Raw genomic sequence first — 20925 nt, 5'->3', positions numbered from 1 at the left:
CTAGGCAGCTGAAACATAAGATTTAGGCTGTATGGAGTATGCAGCGAAAAGCAGTGGAATACCAATTTTTTTTTAAAAAGTCACATTCATCTTCAGGAGATGAAGAAAATAGGCAAGATTTTACAAATGTAGGAGAAATTGCTCATATTGTCAACGGATTAATAGGTTACAGTCCTGACCGTTGTAAATTGATTATTTATGTGCACCATCTAGGACAGAGTGAGTTCACTTTTTTTTTGTTTTCTCCAAGTGTGCACACTTTTTTATTCATGGGATGTGAGCGTTGCTGGCAAGGCCGGCATTTATTGCCTATCCCTGATAACACTGAGTAGCTTGCTAGGCCACTTCAGAGGGCAGATAAGAGTCAAAACACTTGGGTGTATTACATCAAAACTATAGCACAGAAACAGGCCATTCAGCCCAACTGGTCTATGCCGGCATGAGCCTCCTCTGTCCCTACTTTATCTAACCCTATCAGGATACCCTTCTATTGTTTTCTTCCTCATGGCTCATCTAGCTTCCCCTTAAATGCATCTATGCTATTTGCCTCAACTCCTTGTGGTACAGTGTTCCACATTCTAACCACCCTTTGGGTAAAGAGGTTTCTCCTGAATTCCCTATTGGATTTATTAGCAACTATTTTATATTTATGACCTCCAGTTTTGGACTCCTCCACAAGTGGAAACATTTTCTCTACGTCTACTCTATCAAACCCTATCATTATCTTAGAGGCTTCTATTAGGTCATCCCTCAGCCCTCTTCTAGAGAAAAGAGCCCCAGCCTGTTTAGTCTTTCCTGATAAGTATATCTTCTCAGTTCTGCTATCATCCTTATGAATCTTTTTTGAGCCCTCTCCAATGCCTCTACATCCTTTCTATAATATGGAGACCAGAACTCTGCACAATACTCCCTGTGGTCTAACCAAGTTTCTATACACTTTACAATCTTCCAGACTCTACATTGATTTCAATAACTTCAGATCATAACCACTGCTCCCATTTTTTCGGTCAGCTAGCGCCTTCCTTGCCTTGCACCATCATCCCTTTTGTCATTTAATCACTCGTGCCCTCTATCCTATCACAGACCTTCCCTTTTGTTCTTTCCTCCCCTCCCTCCCCACCCCCCCCCCCCTTTCCCTGGCTCTGTACTTGTTCAAAAACTTTAACTCTTTTAATATCTTCCAGTTCTGACGAAAGGTCTTCAACCTGAAACATTAACTCTGTTTCTTTCTCCACGGATGCTGCCTGACTTGCTGAGCTTCTCCAGCATTTTCTGTTCTTATTTCTATACAAGTTTAACATAACTTCTTTGCTTTTCAATTCTATCTCTCTAGAAATGAATCCCAGTGCTTGATTTTCCTTTTTTTTAATGGCCTTATTAACTTGTGTTGCTACTTTTTAATGATGTGTGTAGCTGTACTCCTAGATCCCTTTGCTTCTCTGTCCTATTTAGACTTATTATCCAAGCAATATGGTGGCCTCCTTATTCTTCCTACCAAAATGCACCATCTCACACTTACCTATATTGAAATTCATTTGCCAATTATAACCCCATTCTGCAAGATTATTAATGTCCTCTTGCATTTTGACGCATTCTTCCTACGTATTAACTACACCCCCCAAATTTGGTGTCGTCCGCAAATTTTGAAATTGTACTTCCGATTCCCGTATCCAAATCGTTAATGTAAATTGTGAATTGTGAACAAATAATATCTACAATCCCACTTTTTGGATGGAGTATTCTTGGATCTTCATAAATTTAGATATTAATCCATAAGCCACCAATCAATATTAGTGATAGTTTAAAGATTTTTTTTAAATTACAAAAAGCTGCTATACATTATTTGCATTGAACTTTTTCTGATTATTGAAGTAAGATGACTTAGAACATGTTGAATAGTTTAAGTAATTTATTTCATGAAACATTGCTGCTTTTAGAACAGAACACATTTTAAGTCTAAAATTTACAGCAAAATTAGTACTGCAATGTCAAGTGGAATTTGAAAAATTATTCAGTAATGAAAATACACAACACAGAATAATGTATTGTAGTTAAAGGAAAATATAATGTATAGAACAGTAGCTCAATGCCTAAAGAACTAAAAGGGGATGAATAATTGTCGCTTTTTACTCCCTTGTAAATCCCAAAGGAGTTGTAATCTGATCAGTAGTTGATGTGTTTTTTTAGGGGTTTTTTTGTTAACCATTTTCTGCACACTGCTATTGTGAGGTCACTTGTTACAGCTACATGGAGTCTCTAAGTTCACTGGAGATTAACATCTAATATTTTCTCAGGAAACAAAGCGAGACCTCAAACAGCACTTCAAGGAACAAATGAATTAACTGTTGCCACTATCAGTACTCCTTTTTTAAAAAAAATGATGTACTTTTTATCTATGTCTTTTTGGTGGTTTTTTTTTACTCTGTGCTGATTGCACACATGCTTCCCCCTATTGAGTTGAAAGATTTACTGATACTGACAATTGGACAGACCTGAAAAAGGTTAATTATCATCAATACTTTTGAATGAAAGGGTTTTAATTAAAACTAGCTCTGGAGTTGTTACTGTAGTAAATTTATTCCTGGCACTGGAGTGTTTTTTAGTATCATGGTGAATGTGCTGAAAACATAACATTGTCAGTGACACTTGCTAAATAAATTATATATTGTACTCACATATAACATTGTATTTATGCATTGAACGTGTCTCGGCCCTATTTCTACGACTAGCCTTTAGATCATTGAGATTCTATTCAATAGGCAGAAACCTTTGCCTGTGTAGTAACTTGTATACTGTTTAAATTACAGTAATATATTGTGAATGCATAGTATGCTCAAAAGATTGTACTGGAGAGAAAATGCAACTGTTTCATTTCCTTGGAGAAATTATGCCTTCCAGTTGTGCCTAGAACAAGAAAAAAAAATCATTTTGTAACTGATTTTGCTTTTTGGAAACAAGTACCACATACAATACACTATATCTGGGCAACAATCCTTTGAGAGCACAAGCACAGCACTAGCATGACATGCTAATAAACCCCAATCATATGTATACCTTCAAGTATTTAATTAGATTGAGACTTTTAAAAATCATGATACCCAATTATATAAATTGAACTGATACTGATTTAAAGGAACATACAAGCTCAAAAGTTTCCAATTGTAATGCTGACAGTAACCTATTTACACTGAATAGGTCACCGTTATCGTTACAATTTGAAAACCTAGGCCACCATATTTTAATAACTTAAAGCAGTGAACCTTGTGATCAACAGCCAAGGAGAAGAACATCAACATGTAGGACAGCTGATGATGATATGAGATTGTTAACTAATGTTCCGAGGGGAGTAAACTGGGAACTTTGTAATATTGTTCTGTCCCATAACAATATTGAATTGATCGCCCCATCTTTTCATTTTGGTTAGTCACACAATCAACCAATCAAAGGTTGGTGAATTTACGAGATCCAGTAGTCCTCACTTCCTCAGTCACCTGGCCAAGATTTGGAATTTAGTACATGCAGAATCCTGGACAGTAATTGCTGCAAGGTGACCCCAAAATTGGGGAAATGCAACCCTGATACTGTATGTAGACAGGTAACTAAACCAGAAAATTCCATTTCTTTTAATGTACCATGAAATAAGGATTTACAGAAGGCACTAAATCTATTTTACAACATTCAGTAAACATTACCAATGGATGATATGAAAGTTGCAACCGACAAAATATCAATGGTATCTCTGGATACTTTGACTAACCAGTTTTAATTCTAAGATGTCAGCAACAGTTTAACTTGTTTTGCTCACCTTAAGCTGCTGATTGGTTCGTTTGAGAAACTGTATTTCCTCTGCGTGCTTCTTCTCCTCCACTTGCCGCCTTTCATTCTCCCGCTTCTCAATCGCTTCAGACTTCGCTTTCTGCTCGTTCAGCTGTCTCTCCAGTTCTTTCTTTTCTGATTCCAAATCAATGATCTAGCAAGGGGAAAATACATGATCAGAAAATATTATTATGCCTTTGAACTGGAATGGTTAATGAAGTAAAATTCCAATCTCAAACATTTTATTACTGTAGTAGAGTACTTGCAGACACTGACTCCTTAGATCCCGCTTACAGAGAAAGAAATATTTAAAGATGTTTAGCAAGGTAAATGTTGGTTATTTTTCTATCTTTTTAAGCCCAGTATGGTTTGTACTGGGCTACTACACAATATTAGCTATTCTTCTGAGAAGTACTGACTGGGCAATGCTATTCCCTTAAGTGCAGTAAACAACACTCGGACAAGCAGAAGTATGTTAATAATAGTGATAAACTAAAAATCAGATTGTTTTAAATTACCAATCCACTCACATGGACCACTGACTGATAACTTTTAACCAACAAATTTTTACCTTTTTCTCCATATCAGTTTTGCCCTCTTCTGCTTGCAGAGCTTTCCTCATCCCAAAAGCTACACTGCTTTCGTATAATGTCTGATAGGCAGAAATGGTCATACGGATCTCATCGCGGACTCTCAACAACAGTAATCCACGCTCGGCACAGTTGATGGTGACCTGTCTGATCAGTTCATCTATGAATGTAAAAAGACAATGCAACTCAGAAAAAAATGCCGTTTTATGCCTTACACAGCCCACATTCCCCATTGATGTCACAGGAGCAGAACTTCATGACGTTGCATCACAGGTCAGTCCATATAAAGTGTCTATTCCCAGTCTTAGTTTAATTCTGAGTTGTTTTTAAGTATAAACACGTTAATATGGAATGTGGGCACGTTTTTAGTGCTTCTATACATGCCTTTTATTACATTTAAGATAATATGACGATTCAATGGAATACTGTTCCACTTTAAGAAACTGTAGTCAGGGTTTGGCTATGATGCCTCATACAATTGAATAGCTTGCTTATTGTCACAGCTCACACATGACGTACCTAAGGGTTATCCATGCATACGGAACTGTACAGGACCACATGTGAGTGTATTCCCAAGAGAAAATTGGAAGAAAAAAAACTAGGGGTTACTTGTTTAATTAAACGTCATTAGTCATAGTGGTAACATAGATGTTGAGTTAGTGGACACAAGAAGACCTCCTTTAGCTGCTGTAAACCCCTCCAGTGATTGGTACAGGTGGAAACAAGACCCACCTCACGGGCAAGTCTCAAACCAGTGCCGATTCAGGTACATACAAATAGCTGTAGCTAAATACCGGCAGCTGGGTTAGTGACCTGATTCTGACATGTGGCTCCTCTTGTTTGCGGCAATCCCCTGCCAATAAAAACCACAATTTTAAATCTGTGTGGGCAATTTGCTTCTGTACGCATTGCCTAAACTGTGCAGTATGTGTGTTAGATTTTTGTTTTTGCGGGTGACAGGAAGGGATTCTGATGATGAGAACTTCTGTAACAGAAGTCAAATTACTGAATAATTGTTCTTAATATTTACGCATTTATTTATTAATTAAGCAAAAGATGAGCAGTCCTGCAGAGACTTACCAAAACATTGCGAGTAGAGCTCCCTGCGGACTGGGCAAATTCCAGTCTCTCGAGCTTGCCGCTGCTGCAGCTTGAGATCTAGTTGTTCCTGCAGATGGACAACATCGATCCGAGTGCAGGGAGTGCTGGATACCTGCTGAACCCACAGCTGTGCGTTTTCCGTCCATTCTCTGCAACACAACATAAATTGGCCCAGGGTTATAGCACTAATGAACTAGCACTGTGCATGTATCTTTCTCTCCCTCTGGGAATTGCTTTGTGTCTGTTTTGCATCTTTTCCCTCACTGTCCACCAACTCCCACTGTGCATCCAGTACATTCAATGTTTTTGTAAGTTTTTGTGTCCTTCAAGGTCAGTCCTGGAATTGGAGTATTTTTAAACACAGTGTCAGGATTGAACACTCTCACGTCAGGTTGGTATAGCATAGAACAGATGCACAGTAAAGCTCTCTCCATCCTACCCCAACAGTTGTGCCTCAACTCCATCTTAGAAGAGCACTGGTTTCGCTAATCAGCCATCCTTGTGATATCTTGAGTGAGAATGCCAATCCAGTAACAGATTACGAACAGTTCTTTGCTGTGGCTTTATAACCATTGGGGACTGGGTTGAGACTCTTAAAGCCAACAGCGAAAGGAGTAATTCACCCAATGGATCAATATCAATTCTCAAGGGTGAAAGGGCAGTTTCTAGGTTACTGCTTTCCAGTCCATCTGCTGTGTTTTGAAGTTATTGAAATTCAAGTTACTGTTCATAGAAAGCCACAACCTATCCTCCATCTCCACTTTTCTAGCACAGCAAAGGGGAGGCAGGGTGGGGGGAGGGGGTGGTGAGCGAAGAGAAACAAAGGGACTACCAATGTTATTTAAACTCTAGAAACTCTCATGAAACAAGCTAATATGATTAGTTGTACAAAGCTTGGGGGGCCAGATTAACCTGTGCCTCATGTAGACTGATTAGCAAAAGAAATTAAAGTGAGAAATACTTAGCAAGGTTAAGGGTGATAGATCACATCATGGCATCATAGAAGAAGTGACACTAAGAAAAAATATGAATCTTTTTAGAATTGGTCATTTAATTATAGTATATAAGTTATGTGTTTTTTCCCAGTGAATCAGTGTGCTTCACATTTTGTAGCTAACAGTTCTGCTCCAATTTATTCTAATTTCCCAGCAGGACTATTTTAAAATAAATAGTATGTATGTGTACTGCAGTACCATTTAAAATATTTGTGAATTGTTGTGTACCTACAGGCTTCAACTGAAAGTTTAATTACTTGGCTCTATCGTGGCTGGCAGTCGGACAGGTTCTTGGGGAAGTCAAACTCCCTTGTTCTGTTCATTGAATTTTAGCTGAGGGATGGGAACGAGCATTGTAAACATAGTGTTGCATGCTCACATGTTTCAGTCTTTTTCATAGCCATATTTTTTAATCTGATTATTTTTTGGATGCTGCTGCTTGTTCACTGTAATAATGTATTCTGATGTAGCTGTTGGGAATTTAAGTACTTAGTGAGCACTGTTATACCCGTTATTTGAAACAAAAATATTTAATGGTTTCACCTTGCCGCCAAGTGAGTGAAAGAGCTTGGATATTAAACCACTATCACTTTGCTTTTGCCTTCCTTTTATAAGTAGGGAAAGGTTTTTAAATTTTGCTCCCCAAAGCCTCAGTTGTAACTGAGCCATATGGACCAGAAGGTGTATGGTTCAAATCCTAAACTGTGCAGCGTTAGCTGTTCTCATCTGAGGTGGCAGTAGGGTATTATCTTGGCCTGGTTGGTAGCACTCTAGCCTCTAGTTGTAGATTCAAGTCTCACTCCCGGACCTGAGCATGTAATCTAGGCTGACAATCCAGTGCAATAGTAACGTGTGCTGCATTTTTTGAGGTGCCACCTTTGCGATGAGACATTAAACCAAGGCTTCATCTGCCTGTTCAGGTGAATGTAAAAGATGCCATGGCACTTTTCGAAGAGGAGCAGTGAGTTCTCTTGGTATTCTGGCCAATTTTCCTCCCTCAACCAACAACTACTTGTATTTGTATAGCACCTTAACATAGGAAAATATACCAAGGCACTTCACAGGAGCTTAATCAGACAACAATTTTGACAGCGAGCCAAGGAAGGAGACATTAGGACAAGTGATTAAAAGCTTGGTCAAAGAGGTAGGTATTAAGGAGGCTCTTAAAGGAGGAGAGAGAGACTGAGAGGTTTAGGGAGGGAGTTCCAGTGCCTAGGGCCGAGACAGCTGAAAGCACGGCCATCAATGGTGGGGCGAAGGGATTGGGATATGCACGAGGCCAGAGTTGGAGGAACAGAGAGTTCTTAGAAGGTTGTAGGAGTGGAGGAGGTTACAGAGATAGGGAGGGGTGAGTCTGTGGAGGGATTTGAAAATGATGATGAGAATTTTAAAATCGATGCGTTGATGAACCGGGAGACAATGTTGGTCAGTGAGCAGATGGGTGATCAAGACTTGGTGTAGGTTAGGATACGGGCAGCAGAATTTTGGATGAATTCAAGTTTATGGAGAGTGGTGGATGGGAGGTTGGCCAGGACGTGATAAGGTGCTATATAAATGCAATTTCTTTTGCCTTTTGGGCTGCCAAGGTTCGAGCTTCTAATCATAATCCATTGGCACCGCTGGAAAGTATGCCTGTCTAGATATTGCATGCGGCTGGGATTGAGCTCGGCTGTCTTGTCTTTCTTTTAACATTCACTGTCCAGATATTCACATGACACATTTATGTTGCTGATATTGGGGATAATAGAACGTACAGTTATATTAGGTCTACGTCATCTGGGTGGCACACAATGTTCCCTCTAATTTTTTTCGGCCATGTGCGGTTTGAACTTGGATTTGTGCACCACCGTAAAAAAAAATCACAACCCTGAACTGAACATCTTTTTTGTAAAACATTATTCAGGGTATATAACAAACAGAAGAAATGTACAAAATAATGCATAATTCTAACAATTTAATGTTATATTGGCTGATAAATTTATATAATTTATGAAATGGGTTTCTTAAGTTGCAGTAGGATTGAGCAGACCAATCTCGTTATATTTTATTAAAAATTATCTGATGGGAACGATTCCAATCAGCTTTTTGTTGAATCAGCTTAATGACTCCAATTCAAACAGAAATAAATCGTGTGCAATCAGAATTTTTAAATTGAGTCCGAAATATAAAACAGCTGTCAAATAAGTCAGTGTGAATTTGGGAATAGGAAACAGTTTAATTAAAGCGCTCCCCCCCCTCCATTGAATCCTCAGCAGGGATTAAAAAATTATTGCATTGCAATTGTACATCTTGCAGGTCTCATTAGTTTTGTTGCCTCTATGTAAGGCAGGGTGCAGTTTGGTCATGCACACTGTTTCCCCATTTGTTTCCAAAGGTTGAAGTTGTATATTTAAGGAAAGGAAATGTAAGGACTTGCACTTAGATAGCACCTTCCGTGACCTCTAGACGTGCCAAAGTGCTTTACAACCAATTAAGTACTTTTGAAGTAGTCACTGTTGTAATGTAGGAAACGCGGCAGCCAATTTGTGCACAAACAGCAATGGGATAATGACCAGATAATCTGTTTTAATGATTTTGGTTGAGGGATAAATATTGGCCAGGACACCGGGGAGAACTCCCCTGCTCTTCAAAAAGCGTCATGGGATTTTTTTTTTAAATTATCCGAGAGGACAGCCTCAGTTTAACGACTCATCCAGAGGACAGCACCTCTGACAGTGCAGCACTGGAGTGTCAGCCTGGATTATGTACTCAAGTCTCTGGAGTTGGACTCGAACCCACGGGCTTTTGACTCAGAGCCAAGAGTGCTATCCACTGAGCCACAGCTGACATGAATGCTATACAGAATCTTGGGGCCTGTACAGATCCACAATGACCACCTCCTGTAACAATCCCTGACCAGAGGCAGCACATTCTATAAAACAATCATTTATTACCAGTCAGCCATTCAGATTTGACTTTGTGCATTTGAAATGTCCTGTTAATGGCCAAAATTGTTCTAAATGTCTAGTTTAGAGTCTCCCTGCTTGTAGTTCTGTGAATTAAAGGTATCTCACAGGCAGGAGGGGAGCAATTCCATTGTCCCTGTGTTACTGAAGATTCACACAAACATCAGTTGTACACCGCTAAGGGCACTGTCTCTTTAAGAAGCCAGCGATTCCCTGTGCAAATACAGGAGCGCTGCCAAGTCTTGAGTGATGGGTTAACGGAGCAGTGCTGATAGTGGGGAACAGCCGACTTGTGTCACACAGGATCGCACTCAGCTAGTTTTTTTTTTATTCGCTCATGGGATATGGGCGTCGCTGGCGAGGCCGGCATTTATTGCCTATCTCTAATTGCCCTTGAGAAGGTTGTGGTGAGCCGCCTTCTTGAACCGCTGCAGTCTGTGTGGTGAAGGTTCTCCCACAGTGCTGTTAGGAAGGGAGTTCCAGGATTTTGACCCAGCAACGATGAAGGAACGGCGATATATTTCCAAGTCGGGATGGTGTGTGACTTGGAGGGGAATGTGCAGGTGGTGTTGTTCCCATGTGCCAGCTGCTCTTGTCCTTCTAGGTGGTAGAGGTCGTGGGTTTGGGAGGTGCTGTCAAAGAAGCCTTGGCGAGTTGCTGCAGTGCATCCTGTGGATGGTACACACTGCCATGTAACCAAATATCTTTACAAGCCAGACTGACTCAGGACGACTGACCTCTCGCTGTCTACTGTTAAACCTCGTTACAGAGCAGCCCGGGTTATCGTGAGACTTCCAAACCTGCCTGGGCCGACTCTTCGTTTGCCCTTGTAAGTTTCTCTCTCCCTCTTCTGAAGGTGTCGACTCTCACCGGCCGAAAGTGCCACAGAAAACCCTCCAGTGCTTCACCCACCAGCCATTCTCTACAGGTGCACCCAGGCAGTGAACGTCAGCAAGGTATCTGACCACTGAGGACAGACTGATCCAATCTTCCATCACCCGCCGGCCGTCCACAGCTTTCAGTTGGGGTCACTCGATAATGATCACGAAGAGAAACCCTCGCCCCGGGGAGACAGTGAATCACAGGCAGTGCTCCCACTGCTGATATCAGCTAATTCGACACAAATCAGATAGCACTGGTTTGATGTGCGGACGGAATGTTTAAGTGCGCGGCATACAACAGACTGTTGTGCGGTCGCGCACGCACGCAGTTTAGAGGGAACGGTGGTGGCACACAAGAGGACAAAACCTGCGATACTCCAAGCCTCGAATTTATAAAATCCTTCTTCAGACACTCAGAAGTCCACAGTATCAGTACACAGTAATACTGCGGTTTGTACCACTCTTGTGGTAGTTAACAACTATAGAATAAAACCAGTGGGTAAAAAGTCTCCTGTTTGACACAAAATACAATGCATTTTTATAGAGGTTGGGTTCAAAACATTAGCTCTGGGACTCAATGTTTACTCCAATTCTGTGAAATATCCTCTCCACGAGATACTAATGCCGGAAAGAGCTGTAATGAAATTAACTTGCAAAACATTATCAACCAATACAATAACATTATTTGTAAAATGTAATGCAATTTTTTTGCGACTGGAATCTTCAAATTTCCCTATTAAGTGCCTATTGATTTGTGAGAGAAGTTATGTTGTTTTACCTGGGTGGCAAAATTGCATTTAAAATCTCCTCAGTCTGCTTGCTGACGTCTATTGAAAGTGGTTTGGTTTTTGGAGGACTTGGAACTGGTGATGTGGACATAGGCTGCTGGGGACTCACCTTCAAGGGACGAGCCTATAATAGATAAAAAGGCAAATTAAATTGTGCGGTGCAACACTGACCTACGGTGTATTGGAATCTCCAGCAGGTACTAATCTCTGACAGTTCTGTGTTCCAGGAATGTTACTTTCAAAACTAAACAAAAAAAACTTGGACCGCTCCTGTTCAAGATGGCTATTTCTGAACTGAGGTGTCAGCTGAACAAAAAGCCCAGCGCAGAATGAATCCATTTATTGATTTTTAGTGACATTTTACAGCACATTACAACTATATGCTGCACCACTGGATGTACTTTAATTGGCTCTGTCCCAGTATTTTATCTTAAAACTGACACAATAGAGAAAGTTAATATTTGTGATCAATGCTAACGTAAAATCTTTCTCATTATCAGACTAACAAAAAAAAAATCTGTCCAGCACAAAGAAATCTAAGCAATGAAAATTTGCCTGTTATGGTAGTTTAGCACAGTTGGCAGGACTCGTGGCTCAAACCCCACCCCAGGTATTCAGTATATCGTCTAAGCTGGTACTAAGGCAGTGCTGCGTTTTTGGAGGAGCTGGGGTAAAAATTCCTTCGCGTCCCGACGATTTTTAGAGCGCAAATTCAGCATTTACAAATTTTGCAGTCTGACATCCCGCACCAGAAGAGCACACCACATGTGGCCACCGCCACACTGGTAACAGGTAACGACAGCAACTTCAGTCAGTTTGTTGTTGATGCGGCCATCAAGTAGGTGACTGATTCCCTCTTTGCATGGATAGAGCAATACATCACCTTCCCCAAAGAGACTGCTGATCAGGAGGAGAAAATGCCTGGATTTGCCTGCATCACTGAATTTGCCCAGGTGCAAGGCCTCATTGACAGCACACAGGTTGCCTTGCATTCTCCCCATCACAAACCAGCCATGTTTTATAACAGGAAGGGATTCCACTCTTTGAACATTCAGCTAGTGTGTGACCACAGACAGCAAATAATGCAGGGATAGAGTCTGTACCCAGTCTCCTGGCAGTAGTCATGACGGCTTCATATTGTGCCAGTCCTTAATCTTTCTGTCTTGGACTCAGACCAGTGGGGTGTTAGGCTGTACCGTGCAGGCACAAGAGGATCAGCCATTGTAGGAGATGTACTGGCCATGTTGGGGCAGGCAGTGCCATGGAAGAAATGCAGTGAAGGAGGTCAAAAGCCAGAGATGAGAAAGGATGATGCTCAGTGGTCACAGGCACACAGGATGTCGTTGGTGACTTTGGCTAGGATAGTCTCAGTGCTCAGGGCAGGATGGAAGCTGGACTTAAGGGATTCAAAGAGAGAGAGGTGCGCATGGAGTTGGCTGGTGACAACGCTGCAAAATCTTAGATGAAAATTTGATTGGGAATGAGACAGTAGCTTGAGAGGATGGACGGGTTAAGAATCAGGGCAGTTCTGAATAGAGCAGAGGGAGTAATGCCTATGGAAAGGCAGCAGTTGACGGTGTCTCTGAGCATTGGGCCGGAGGGGTTGTGACAGACGCACTTTGTTGGTGAGTTATTTGACAGTTTGGGGGGTGAGTAAACACAGCTGCTCCCAATCTGTTCTTGTCCAACCTCACACATGCACTTCCAGTAGGAGTCACTGGATCGTGGTCAGGAGCGGAAGGCTGGCCAATTTAACCTTCCTTAACCCAGGAGCGTCGAGGCCAATTGTGAACTTATTGGGCCCGCTGAGGTCAGTGAACTCAGTACAGACCAGGCTCACATGGGCAGGGACCAGAGAGGGAAAGCTATACCAAAACACAACCATGGGCAAGGTTGGAGGGGCGGGGGGACCAACACTAGCCAGAGCCATGGGGGTGTATTACAGGGTTAAAACTGCCAAGTCAGCCTCCCCTCACCTTGGCGGACTTTTTCTCTGTATTCCTGCTGACGAGCAGTGGATGGTCATATTTCAACAGTGAGTCTATTGGGGGGATCATCTTCTGCCTCTCCTGGTTTATCCCGGTCTCTTGGTTTTTCCCAGTTTCTCACTCCCGGCTTCTCTCTCTCCAGGTTTATCCAGCTCCCGGTTTCACTCTGTCCTGCTTTATCCCGGTCTCTCCTGGTTTCTCTGTTCTGGTTTATCCCGATCTCTCTCTGTCCCGATTGACCCCGATATCTCTCTCCCAGTTGAACCCAGTCTCTATCTCGATTTATCCTGGTCTCTTTATCGCGATCGATCTCTTTCTCCTGGTTTATCCTGGTCTCTCGCTCTCTATCCCGGTTTATTTCAGTCTCTCTATCCCGGTGTCCTTCTATCTCGCTCACTCTATCCTGGTTTATCCCAGACTCTCTCTCTCTATCCCAGTTTATCTCTCTCTCTCTCTCTCACTATCCCAGTATATCACGCGCTCGCTCTCTCTATCCCTGTCTCTCTATCTTGGTTTATCCCGCTCTCTCTCTCTATCCCGCTCTCTCTCTCTCTCTCCCAGTTTATCCCACTCTCTCTCTCTATCCTGGTCTCTCTCTCTATCCCGGTTTATCCTGCTCTCTCTCTCTCTATCCCGGTATATCCCGCTCTCTATCCCGGTTTATCCCAGTCTCTCTCTCTATCCTGGTCTCTCTCTCTATCCCGGTTTATCCCGCGCTCTCTCTCTCTCTCTCTATCCTGGTTTATCCCGCACTCTCTCTCTCTCCCGGTTTATCCCGCGCTCTCTCTCTATCCCGGTTTATCCCGCTCTCTCTCTCTATCCCGGTTTATCCCTCTCTCTCTCTTTGTATTCCGGTTTATCCCACGCGCTCTCTCTCTCTATCCCGGTTTATGCCGCTCTCTCTCTCTCTCTCTATCCCGGTTTATGCCGCTCTCTCTCTCTCTCTCTATCCCGGTTTATCCCTCTCTCTCTCTGTATTCCGGTTTATCCCGCGCACTCTCTCTCCCTCTCTATCCCGGTTTATGCCGCTCTCTCTCTCTATCCCGGTTTATGCCGCTCTCTCTCTCTCTATCCCGGTTTATGCCGCTCTCTCTCTCTCTATCCCGGTTTATCCCTCTCTCTCTGTATCCCGCTTTATCCCGCTCTCTCTCTCTCTCTCTGTATCCCGGTTTATCCCGCGCACTCTCTCTCTGTATCCCGGTTTATCCCGCGCACTCTCTCTCTGTATCCCGGTTTATCCCGCGCACTCTCTCTCTCTCTATCCCAGTTTATCCCGCTCTCCCTTTCTCTCTCTCTATCCCGGTTTATCCCACTCTCTCTCTCTCCCTCTATCCCGGTTTATCCCGCTCTCTCTCTCCCTCTCTATCCCAGTTTATCCCGCCCACTCTCTCTAGCTCCTGGTTTATCCCGCTTTCCCTCTCTATCCCAGTTTATCCCAGTCTCTCTCTATCCCGGTTTATCCCGCTCTCTCTCTCTCTCTCTATCCCGGTCTATCCCGCTCTCTCTCTCTCTCTATCCCGGTTTATCCCGCTCTCTCTCTCTATCCCGCTCTCTCTCTCTATCCCGGTTTATTCCTCTCACTCTATCCCGGTTTATCCCGCTCTCTCTCTCTCTATCTCAGTTTATCCCGCTCTCTCTCTATCCCGCTCTCTCTCTGTATCCCGGTTTATCCCGCTCTCTCTCTATCCCGCTCTCTCTCTGTATCCCGGTTTATCCCGCTCTCTCTCTCTCTATCCCGCTCTCTCTCTCTATCCCGGTTTATCCCGCTCTCTCTCTCTCTATCCCGGTTTATCCCGCTCTCTCTCTCTCTATCCCGCTCTCTCTCTCTATCCCGGTTTATCCCTCTCACTCTATCCCGGTTTATCCCGCTCTCTCTCTCTATCCCGCTCTCTCTCTTTCTCTCTATCCCGGTTTATCCCGCTCTCTCTCTATCCCGGTTTATTCCTCTCACTCTATCCCGGTTTATCCCGCTCTCTCTCTCTCTATCTCAGTTTATCCCGCTCTCTCTCTATCCCGCTCTCTCTCTCTCTCTATCCCGCTCTCTCTCTCTCTCTATCCCGCTCTCTCTCTCTATCCCGGTTTATGCCACTCTCTCTCTCTCTATCCCGGTTTATCCCTCTCTCTCTCTCTCTATCCCTCTCTCTCTCTCTCTATCCCGGTTTATCCCTCTCTCTCTCTCTATCCCGGTTTATCCCTCTCTCTCTCTCTATCCCGGTTTATCCCGTTCTCTCTCTCTATCCCGGTTTATCCCGCTCTCTCTCTCTCTATCCCGGTTTATCCCGCTCTCTCTCTCTCTATCCCGCTCTCTCTCTCTATCCCGGTTTATCCCTCTCACTCTATCCCGGTTTATCCCGCTCTCTCTCTCTATCCCGCTCTCTCTCTTTCTCTCTATCCCGGTTTATCCCGCTCTCTCTCTATCCCGGTTTATTCCTCTCACTCTATCCCGGTTTATCCCGCTCTCTCTCTCTCTATCTCAGTTTATCCCGCTCTCTCTCTATCCCGCTCTCTCTCTCTCTCTATCCCGCTCTCTCTCTCTATCCCGGTTTATGCCACTCTCTCTCTCTCTATCCCGGTTTATCCCTCTCTCTCTCTCTCTCTCTATCCCGGTTTATCCCTCTCTCTCTCTCTATCCCGGTTTATCCCTCTCTCTCTCTCTATCCCGGTTTATCCCTCTCTCTCTCTCTATCCCGGTTTATCCCTCTCTCTCTCTCTATCCCGGTTTATCCCTCTCTCTCTCTCTCTATCCCGGTTTATCCCTCTCTCTCTCTATCCCTCTCTCTCTCTCTCTATCCCTCTCTCTCTATCCCTCTCTCTCTCTCTATCCCGGTTTATCCCTCTCTCTCTCTCTCTATCCCTCTCTCTCTCTCTCTATCCCTCTCTCTCTCTCTCTATCCCTCTCTCTCTATCCCTCTCTCTCTCTCTCTATCCCGGTTTATCCCGTTCTCTCTCTCATGGTTGTCGAGCTGCAGCGAGCGCGTTGTTTCTATGGGAACAAAACTTGGAAACGGCGCAGGTTAACGTGCGGGTGCTCCCCCGTCAACTGTCCGGAAGGAAACCATCGCAGACATGGGGAGCGAGACCTGTAACACAGGGATAATAATAGACCTGTAACACAGGACTAATAATACACCTGTAACACAGATACAGTAATAGACCTGTAACACAGGACTAATAATACACCTGTAACACAGATACAGTAATAGACCTGTAACACAGGTACAGTAATAGACCTGTAACACAGGGAAAGGGCAGACATGTATCACAGGTCTAGTAATAGACCTGTACAATAGTGATAGTAATAGGTCTGTAACAGGGAGAGACCTGTAGCACAGGGATAGGGACAGAAATGTATCATAGGGTTAGGCTTGTAACACATGAATACTAATAGACCTGCATCAAAGGGATAGAGACAATAATGTAACAGGGATATACTTGTAACATGGGATAGTAATAGACCTGTATCACAGGAATAGAGACAGGCATGTAACATAGGGATAGACCTGTAACACAGTGATAGTATTAAACCTGTATCACAGTAAGACCTGTAAGATAGAGATATGATAGACTTATAACACAACGACAGGGACAGATGCAACATGGGATGGTGATAGACTTGTAACAGTGTAGTAGGATATTGATAGAGCTGTAACAGTGGGATAGTGATAGACCTGTAACAGTGTAATAGGATAATGATAGAGCTGAAACAGTGGAATAGTGATAGACTTGTAAAAGGAAGTGCTGCATTGTTGGAAGTGCTGTTTTGGATAAGAAGTCAAACCAAGGTCCTGTCTACCAGTTAAGGTGCACATAAAAGATCCCATGCATTGTTTATAGAAGAGTTCTCTTGGTGCCCTGGCCAACATTTCTCCCACAAGCAACAGCATCAAAAACAGATTCATCTCTTTTGCTGTTTATGGGAACTTGCTGTACACAAATTGGATGTCTATATAACAACAGTGACTGTACTTCAAAAGTAATCTATAGGCTATGAAGAGCTTTGGATGTTCTGAGGACATGATCAGGCATTTTATAAATGCAAGTTCCTTCTTTACAATTAAACAATATTATCGATGTACAGACATAATATTTTTAATAATATAAATAGATTTGGTACAGTGGCTTCCACTTAATTGCATGATGACAGAACCAATACTTCAAGAGTAGGGAGGAGAATAATAATAAAAAGATAATGACTCGTCTAGAGGGGGCTGCATCCCAAACTGTTAAAGCTGTACTACTGCTATCTTAACGAGTGAGAAATTAGGTGCCATTACAGTAATTGCTTACAACCTTTTTCCTTAACATTTTTTCCATTTGTGTAAGTAATTTTTTCTTCAATCTGCCTAATGTAACTTAAGCAAATACTAGTAGATGGTCCTGCACATGCAGAGCTCATATTTATTGATTTTATTTTGTGTAGGGCTCCCATCTTTTCCCAAGTCAAAAACTGAACAGAAGGTGGGAAACGGATGGGATTACGGATTGAGTTCTAAGCCTAAGTTTTCGGACAAGGTTCCTCGCCCACAGCTCGCATGTATCGGGAAATTGTGGGCAGTGCACCATTGGTTTTCCAATGCATGCTGGTGTGGACTTGAAACATTTACCCTGTAAAGTTTTCTTTGCTGATGATTATAACAGTGATAACTAAAAAAGAAAGAATTTGCATTTATATAGCACCTTACATGACATCAGGATGTCGCAAAGTACTTTACAGCTAATGGAGCACTTCTAAAGTGTGGTCACTGTTTTCTAAAGTAGGAAAACACAGCAGCCAAATTGTCTCTACATCATAACACACAGAATTAACTGGGGAAAAAAAGTGAACTTCTGTCTTACAAACTGGAGATTTGGTGTCCAGTTTACATTTTAGAAACATCCAGACAGCCATCTCCAAAAACCAAACCAAAACCAGATGGGGAGCAACTCCAGGAGAGCTCCTGAGTTTACAGAGAGTTAAAAATTCATTTTTCTCTAACTAAGAGCATACTAACTGTTACCTGACATCCATTTGAACATCACTTCCAGGGAATAACAATGTTCTTGCCTGAGGAGTAAACAAAGAAGATAATGGGATGGATGTTTCACCAGGATGTGGCATGGCGTACTGTCTGGACCACTGAACATGGAGTCTCCTAGGGTTCACCTATAACGCAGTGGATTTAGAAGAATTGGGAGAAGGTTTCCAAATATATCTATACCTAGGCATGGATCTGCCATTGAACTCATCCTTCCCTAGATACCCTGTGGGAAAACTTCACCATGCAAACTTAGAAGTGTGCACCTTCTTGGTCCGTGTGAGGTCGGGTGCGTTGTCAACATGGTTGCTTTTGGAAGCAGGGACAGCGGCTGCAGGGGTGATTCTAACCCCAATACCGGCAGGGACAAAAAGGAATCTGGTAACAATCCATCGATCAACACGATCTTCAGGCTCACAAAGAGTGCGTATTTTGAATGTTTTGAAGTGTGGCGTCAGACTGTGTCCCGTGTTTTAACTTGTAATAAGGCTTGGTTTATTGAAGGCTGTCCGTAGTTCGTAATTTGTGAGTGTCTGTGATTTCAGAGTGCCTCTAGTATATTTTACCATGCAAGTTATTTGGGTCTGTCAATAAGTGTCCGTTTTTTTTGCAGGTGTCTGTTTTTTGGGAGTGTCTGTTCATACAGGTTTCACTATACTAAAAGACTCTCTTTCAGATCCTGGTGGACTTGCCATTAATTTCCAGCATTTTCTATTTTTATTTCAGATTTCCAATATTTTCATTTAAAAAAAATATAAGTCCATTTTTTCCAATGATGTGGCGGTGTTAGTTATTAAAGTTACTGATGAATTTTCCTCTGCAAATATCAAAACTCAAGCCATCATCTCACTCCTTCCCTGCCCCCTCCTGCTTCAGGCTCTGGAACTGATGGTCACTCTGCTGCCCAGCCTGATTGACAGACCTTTAGTGAATTAATCGCATACACATCTCAATTCACCATTATCCTCACTACATGCTGGTTCATTAGTGTTCCTTGCCTCTGACAAAATTCTTCTACATAACAATTTCATCGTGATCTTTTTTTCAATTTCTACTTTTGTTCCAGCCATGGCCAGATGGCCTGTTCCAATGCTTCAGTCTATGAACAGCTACCAGAAGATACTATGGAATGGAGAGAGTGACAGCCCAGAGATGCTGTTGTCTCTGATTTTCCCACTCTCCCTGTGGAGGAAACATCTTGGCCTCGAATCAACACCCACTGTGGATGCAAACCTGTTCCTTCAAACCACCCCATTCTTCAACACCATCCCCACTTCATGTTGTGCATTGACTGGATGGTACTGATGCTCTTTAAAAAATCCCTACAAAAGTACAGTAAAAGAAAACAAATCCACAATTTATTTTTTAAATTTAAAAGCCAATTGTACAGAATGTCTGATGGTAATGGGTGTAGTATACATTTATTACACCTGCGAGGCAGGTCTACATTGCTCACAGCTGACTTTGGATTGATGGTCTCCATAAACGTGTCATAAACCATCATGACTGAATGTCCTTTTCCTTTCAGACAGTCTCTTCGTCATCCAGGAGCACTGCAACACTGAATGTCTGGGTATAGCCCCCTGTTCTCCCTCTTGCACAGGTGCCTGTCATTGGTATTGTGAATCTCTTTTGTGTTCTGCAACCATTAACTTTTAACTCTAAAGCACATACTCTGTAACTGCAGTTTCACCAAGCGCCATGGTGACTGACCAGATAAATTGTGACATTGGGATGGTCTGTAGTTGCTTTGCTGGTTGAAGATGGCAAGATCCTATCTGGAAACAGAATCAGGTCTGCACTGGGCAGTTTAATTATTATAGCCATTTTATTGATCGAATGCCTTCATGGCTAAATTTCTACATGCATTACACTCTGGAACTAAAGAAGGGGTTGTGAAAGAAAGGGAAAAGCAGCCCTGTTCCACAGATAGTTGATCACAAAAGACTGGACCATTACATTTTATCTACATTTGAAATGCTGAAGGCCACCCTCCTAAATACTGCAGTCCTGGCCCACCCAAATGTTGACAGACCTTTGAACTATTGGTTGATGAATCTCTCAATGGTTTGGGGGCCAATTGAAGTCAAGTTATAGAAGGTGAGGACGGAATCCATCCTTTGGTTTTTGCCAGCAATCCAGATAAGACAGCCAGCTCGTTAAGTTGGCAAGTGAATCATTAACTGAAGGGGAGGCTGTTCGCCAGGTGGACTGACAAGCTCTCTGACACATATTCCAACAAAGCTGAAGCTGGATTCATGTGAAAAGTGCTGGGTGTCTAAGGTTGTGTCATTTGACCTTGAACTGAAGTATTACGGGGAGTTTGCTGACCTTACATGGGATAGCAGTTGGAATCCTCAGAGACTGACCTCAGAGCCTGCCCATAGATACGATGTTGCTCAAAAATCCATCTTTTCAGGTGAGTACCCATGAGATCTGGGTCCCACCGGTCCAAAACCATAGGCAGCCTTCTCCTTGGCTTCAGTTGGGAAGGTGGCACATCTTCACCCTCTCCCCACTCCTCTGGCTCCCTCTTGCTCTGTAAGTCACTCAGTGCCACAATCTCACTAATTCTTCTAATTCCCCCAGGTGAAAATACCTGAGCTGGTGAGTGGGAGTGAGAAAGCAAATGGGGAGACACCGTGGATTACTGAACCTAAATGGCTTGTGACAACTCTCAATAGTAACCGACGATCCATCCGTACAAAAATACTTAACTAATTTAACTAATAGTTCTTAGTGAGTGAAAATTAAATTGAAGCAAAACAAAGTTTCGATTCATCAAGCTGGTAAGTAATTTTAAAAA

The 20925-nt window shown here is 42.8% G+C and overlaps 1 protein-coding gene across 1 annotated transcript; it reads right to left on the bottom strand.

Annotated features, from left to right (window-relative positions):
* Positions 1-1950: 1950 nt before the first annotated feature.
* dnali1 (dynein, axonemal, light intermediate chain 1) lies at positions 1951-16063 on the bottom strand. Its single transcript, XM_068006445.1, has 6 exons — positions 13093-16063; positions 11107-11240; positions 5487-5656; positions 4388-4566; positions 3806-3970; positions 1951-2904 (listed from the first exon to the last, which is right to left on the bottom strand). The coding sequence occupies exons 1-6, from the start codon at positions 13171-13173 to the stop codon at positions 2869-2871; spliced, it is 765 nt and encodes a 254-aa protein (XP_067862546.1). The 5' UTR covers positions 13174-16063; the 3' UTR covers positions 1951-2868.
* Positions 16064-20925: the final 4862 nt, after the last annotated feature.

The sequence above is a fragment of the Heptranchias perlo genome, chromosome 26, assembly GCF_035084215.1.
Source record: "Heptranchias perlo isolate sHepPer1 chromosome 26, sHepPer1.hap1, whole genome shotgun sequence".
Lineage (NCBI taxonomy): Eukaryota > Metazoa > Chordata > Chondrichthyes > Hexanchiformes > Hexanchidae > Heptranchias > Heptranchias perlo.
This window is presented reverse-complemented; position numbering and strand designations above follow the sequence as displayed.

Coding starts and splice junctions, on each gene's coding strand:
- dnali1 (XM_068006445.1), bottom strand. CDS start 13,173: ATGATCCCCCCAATAGACTCACTGTTGAAATATGACCATCCACTGCTC. Junction 3,971..4,387: donor AAACTGATATGGAGAAAAAG/GTAAAAATTTGT, acceptor TCCCCTTGCTAG/ATCATTGATTTGGAATCAGA. Junction 2,905..3,805: donor GAACCAATCAGCAGCTTAAG/GTGAGCAAAACA, acceptor TTCTTGTTCTAG/GCACAACTGGAAGGCATAAT.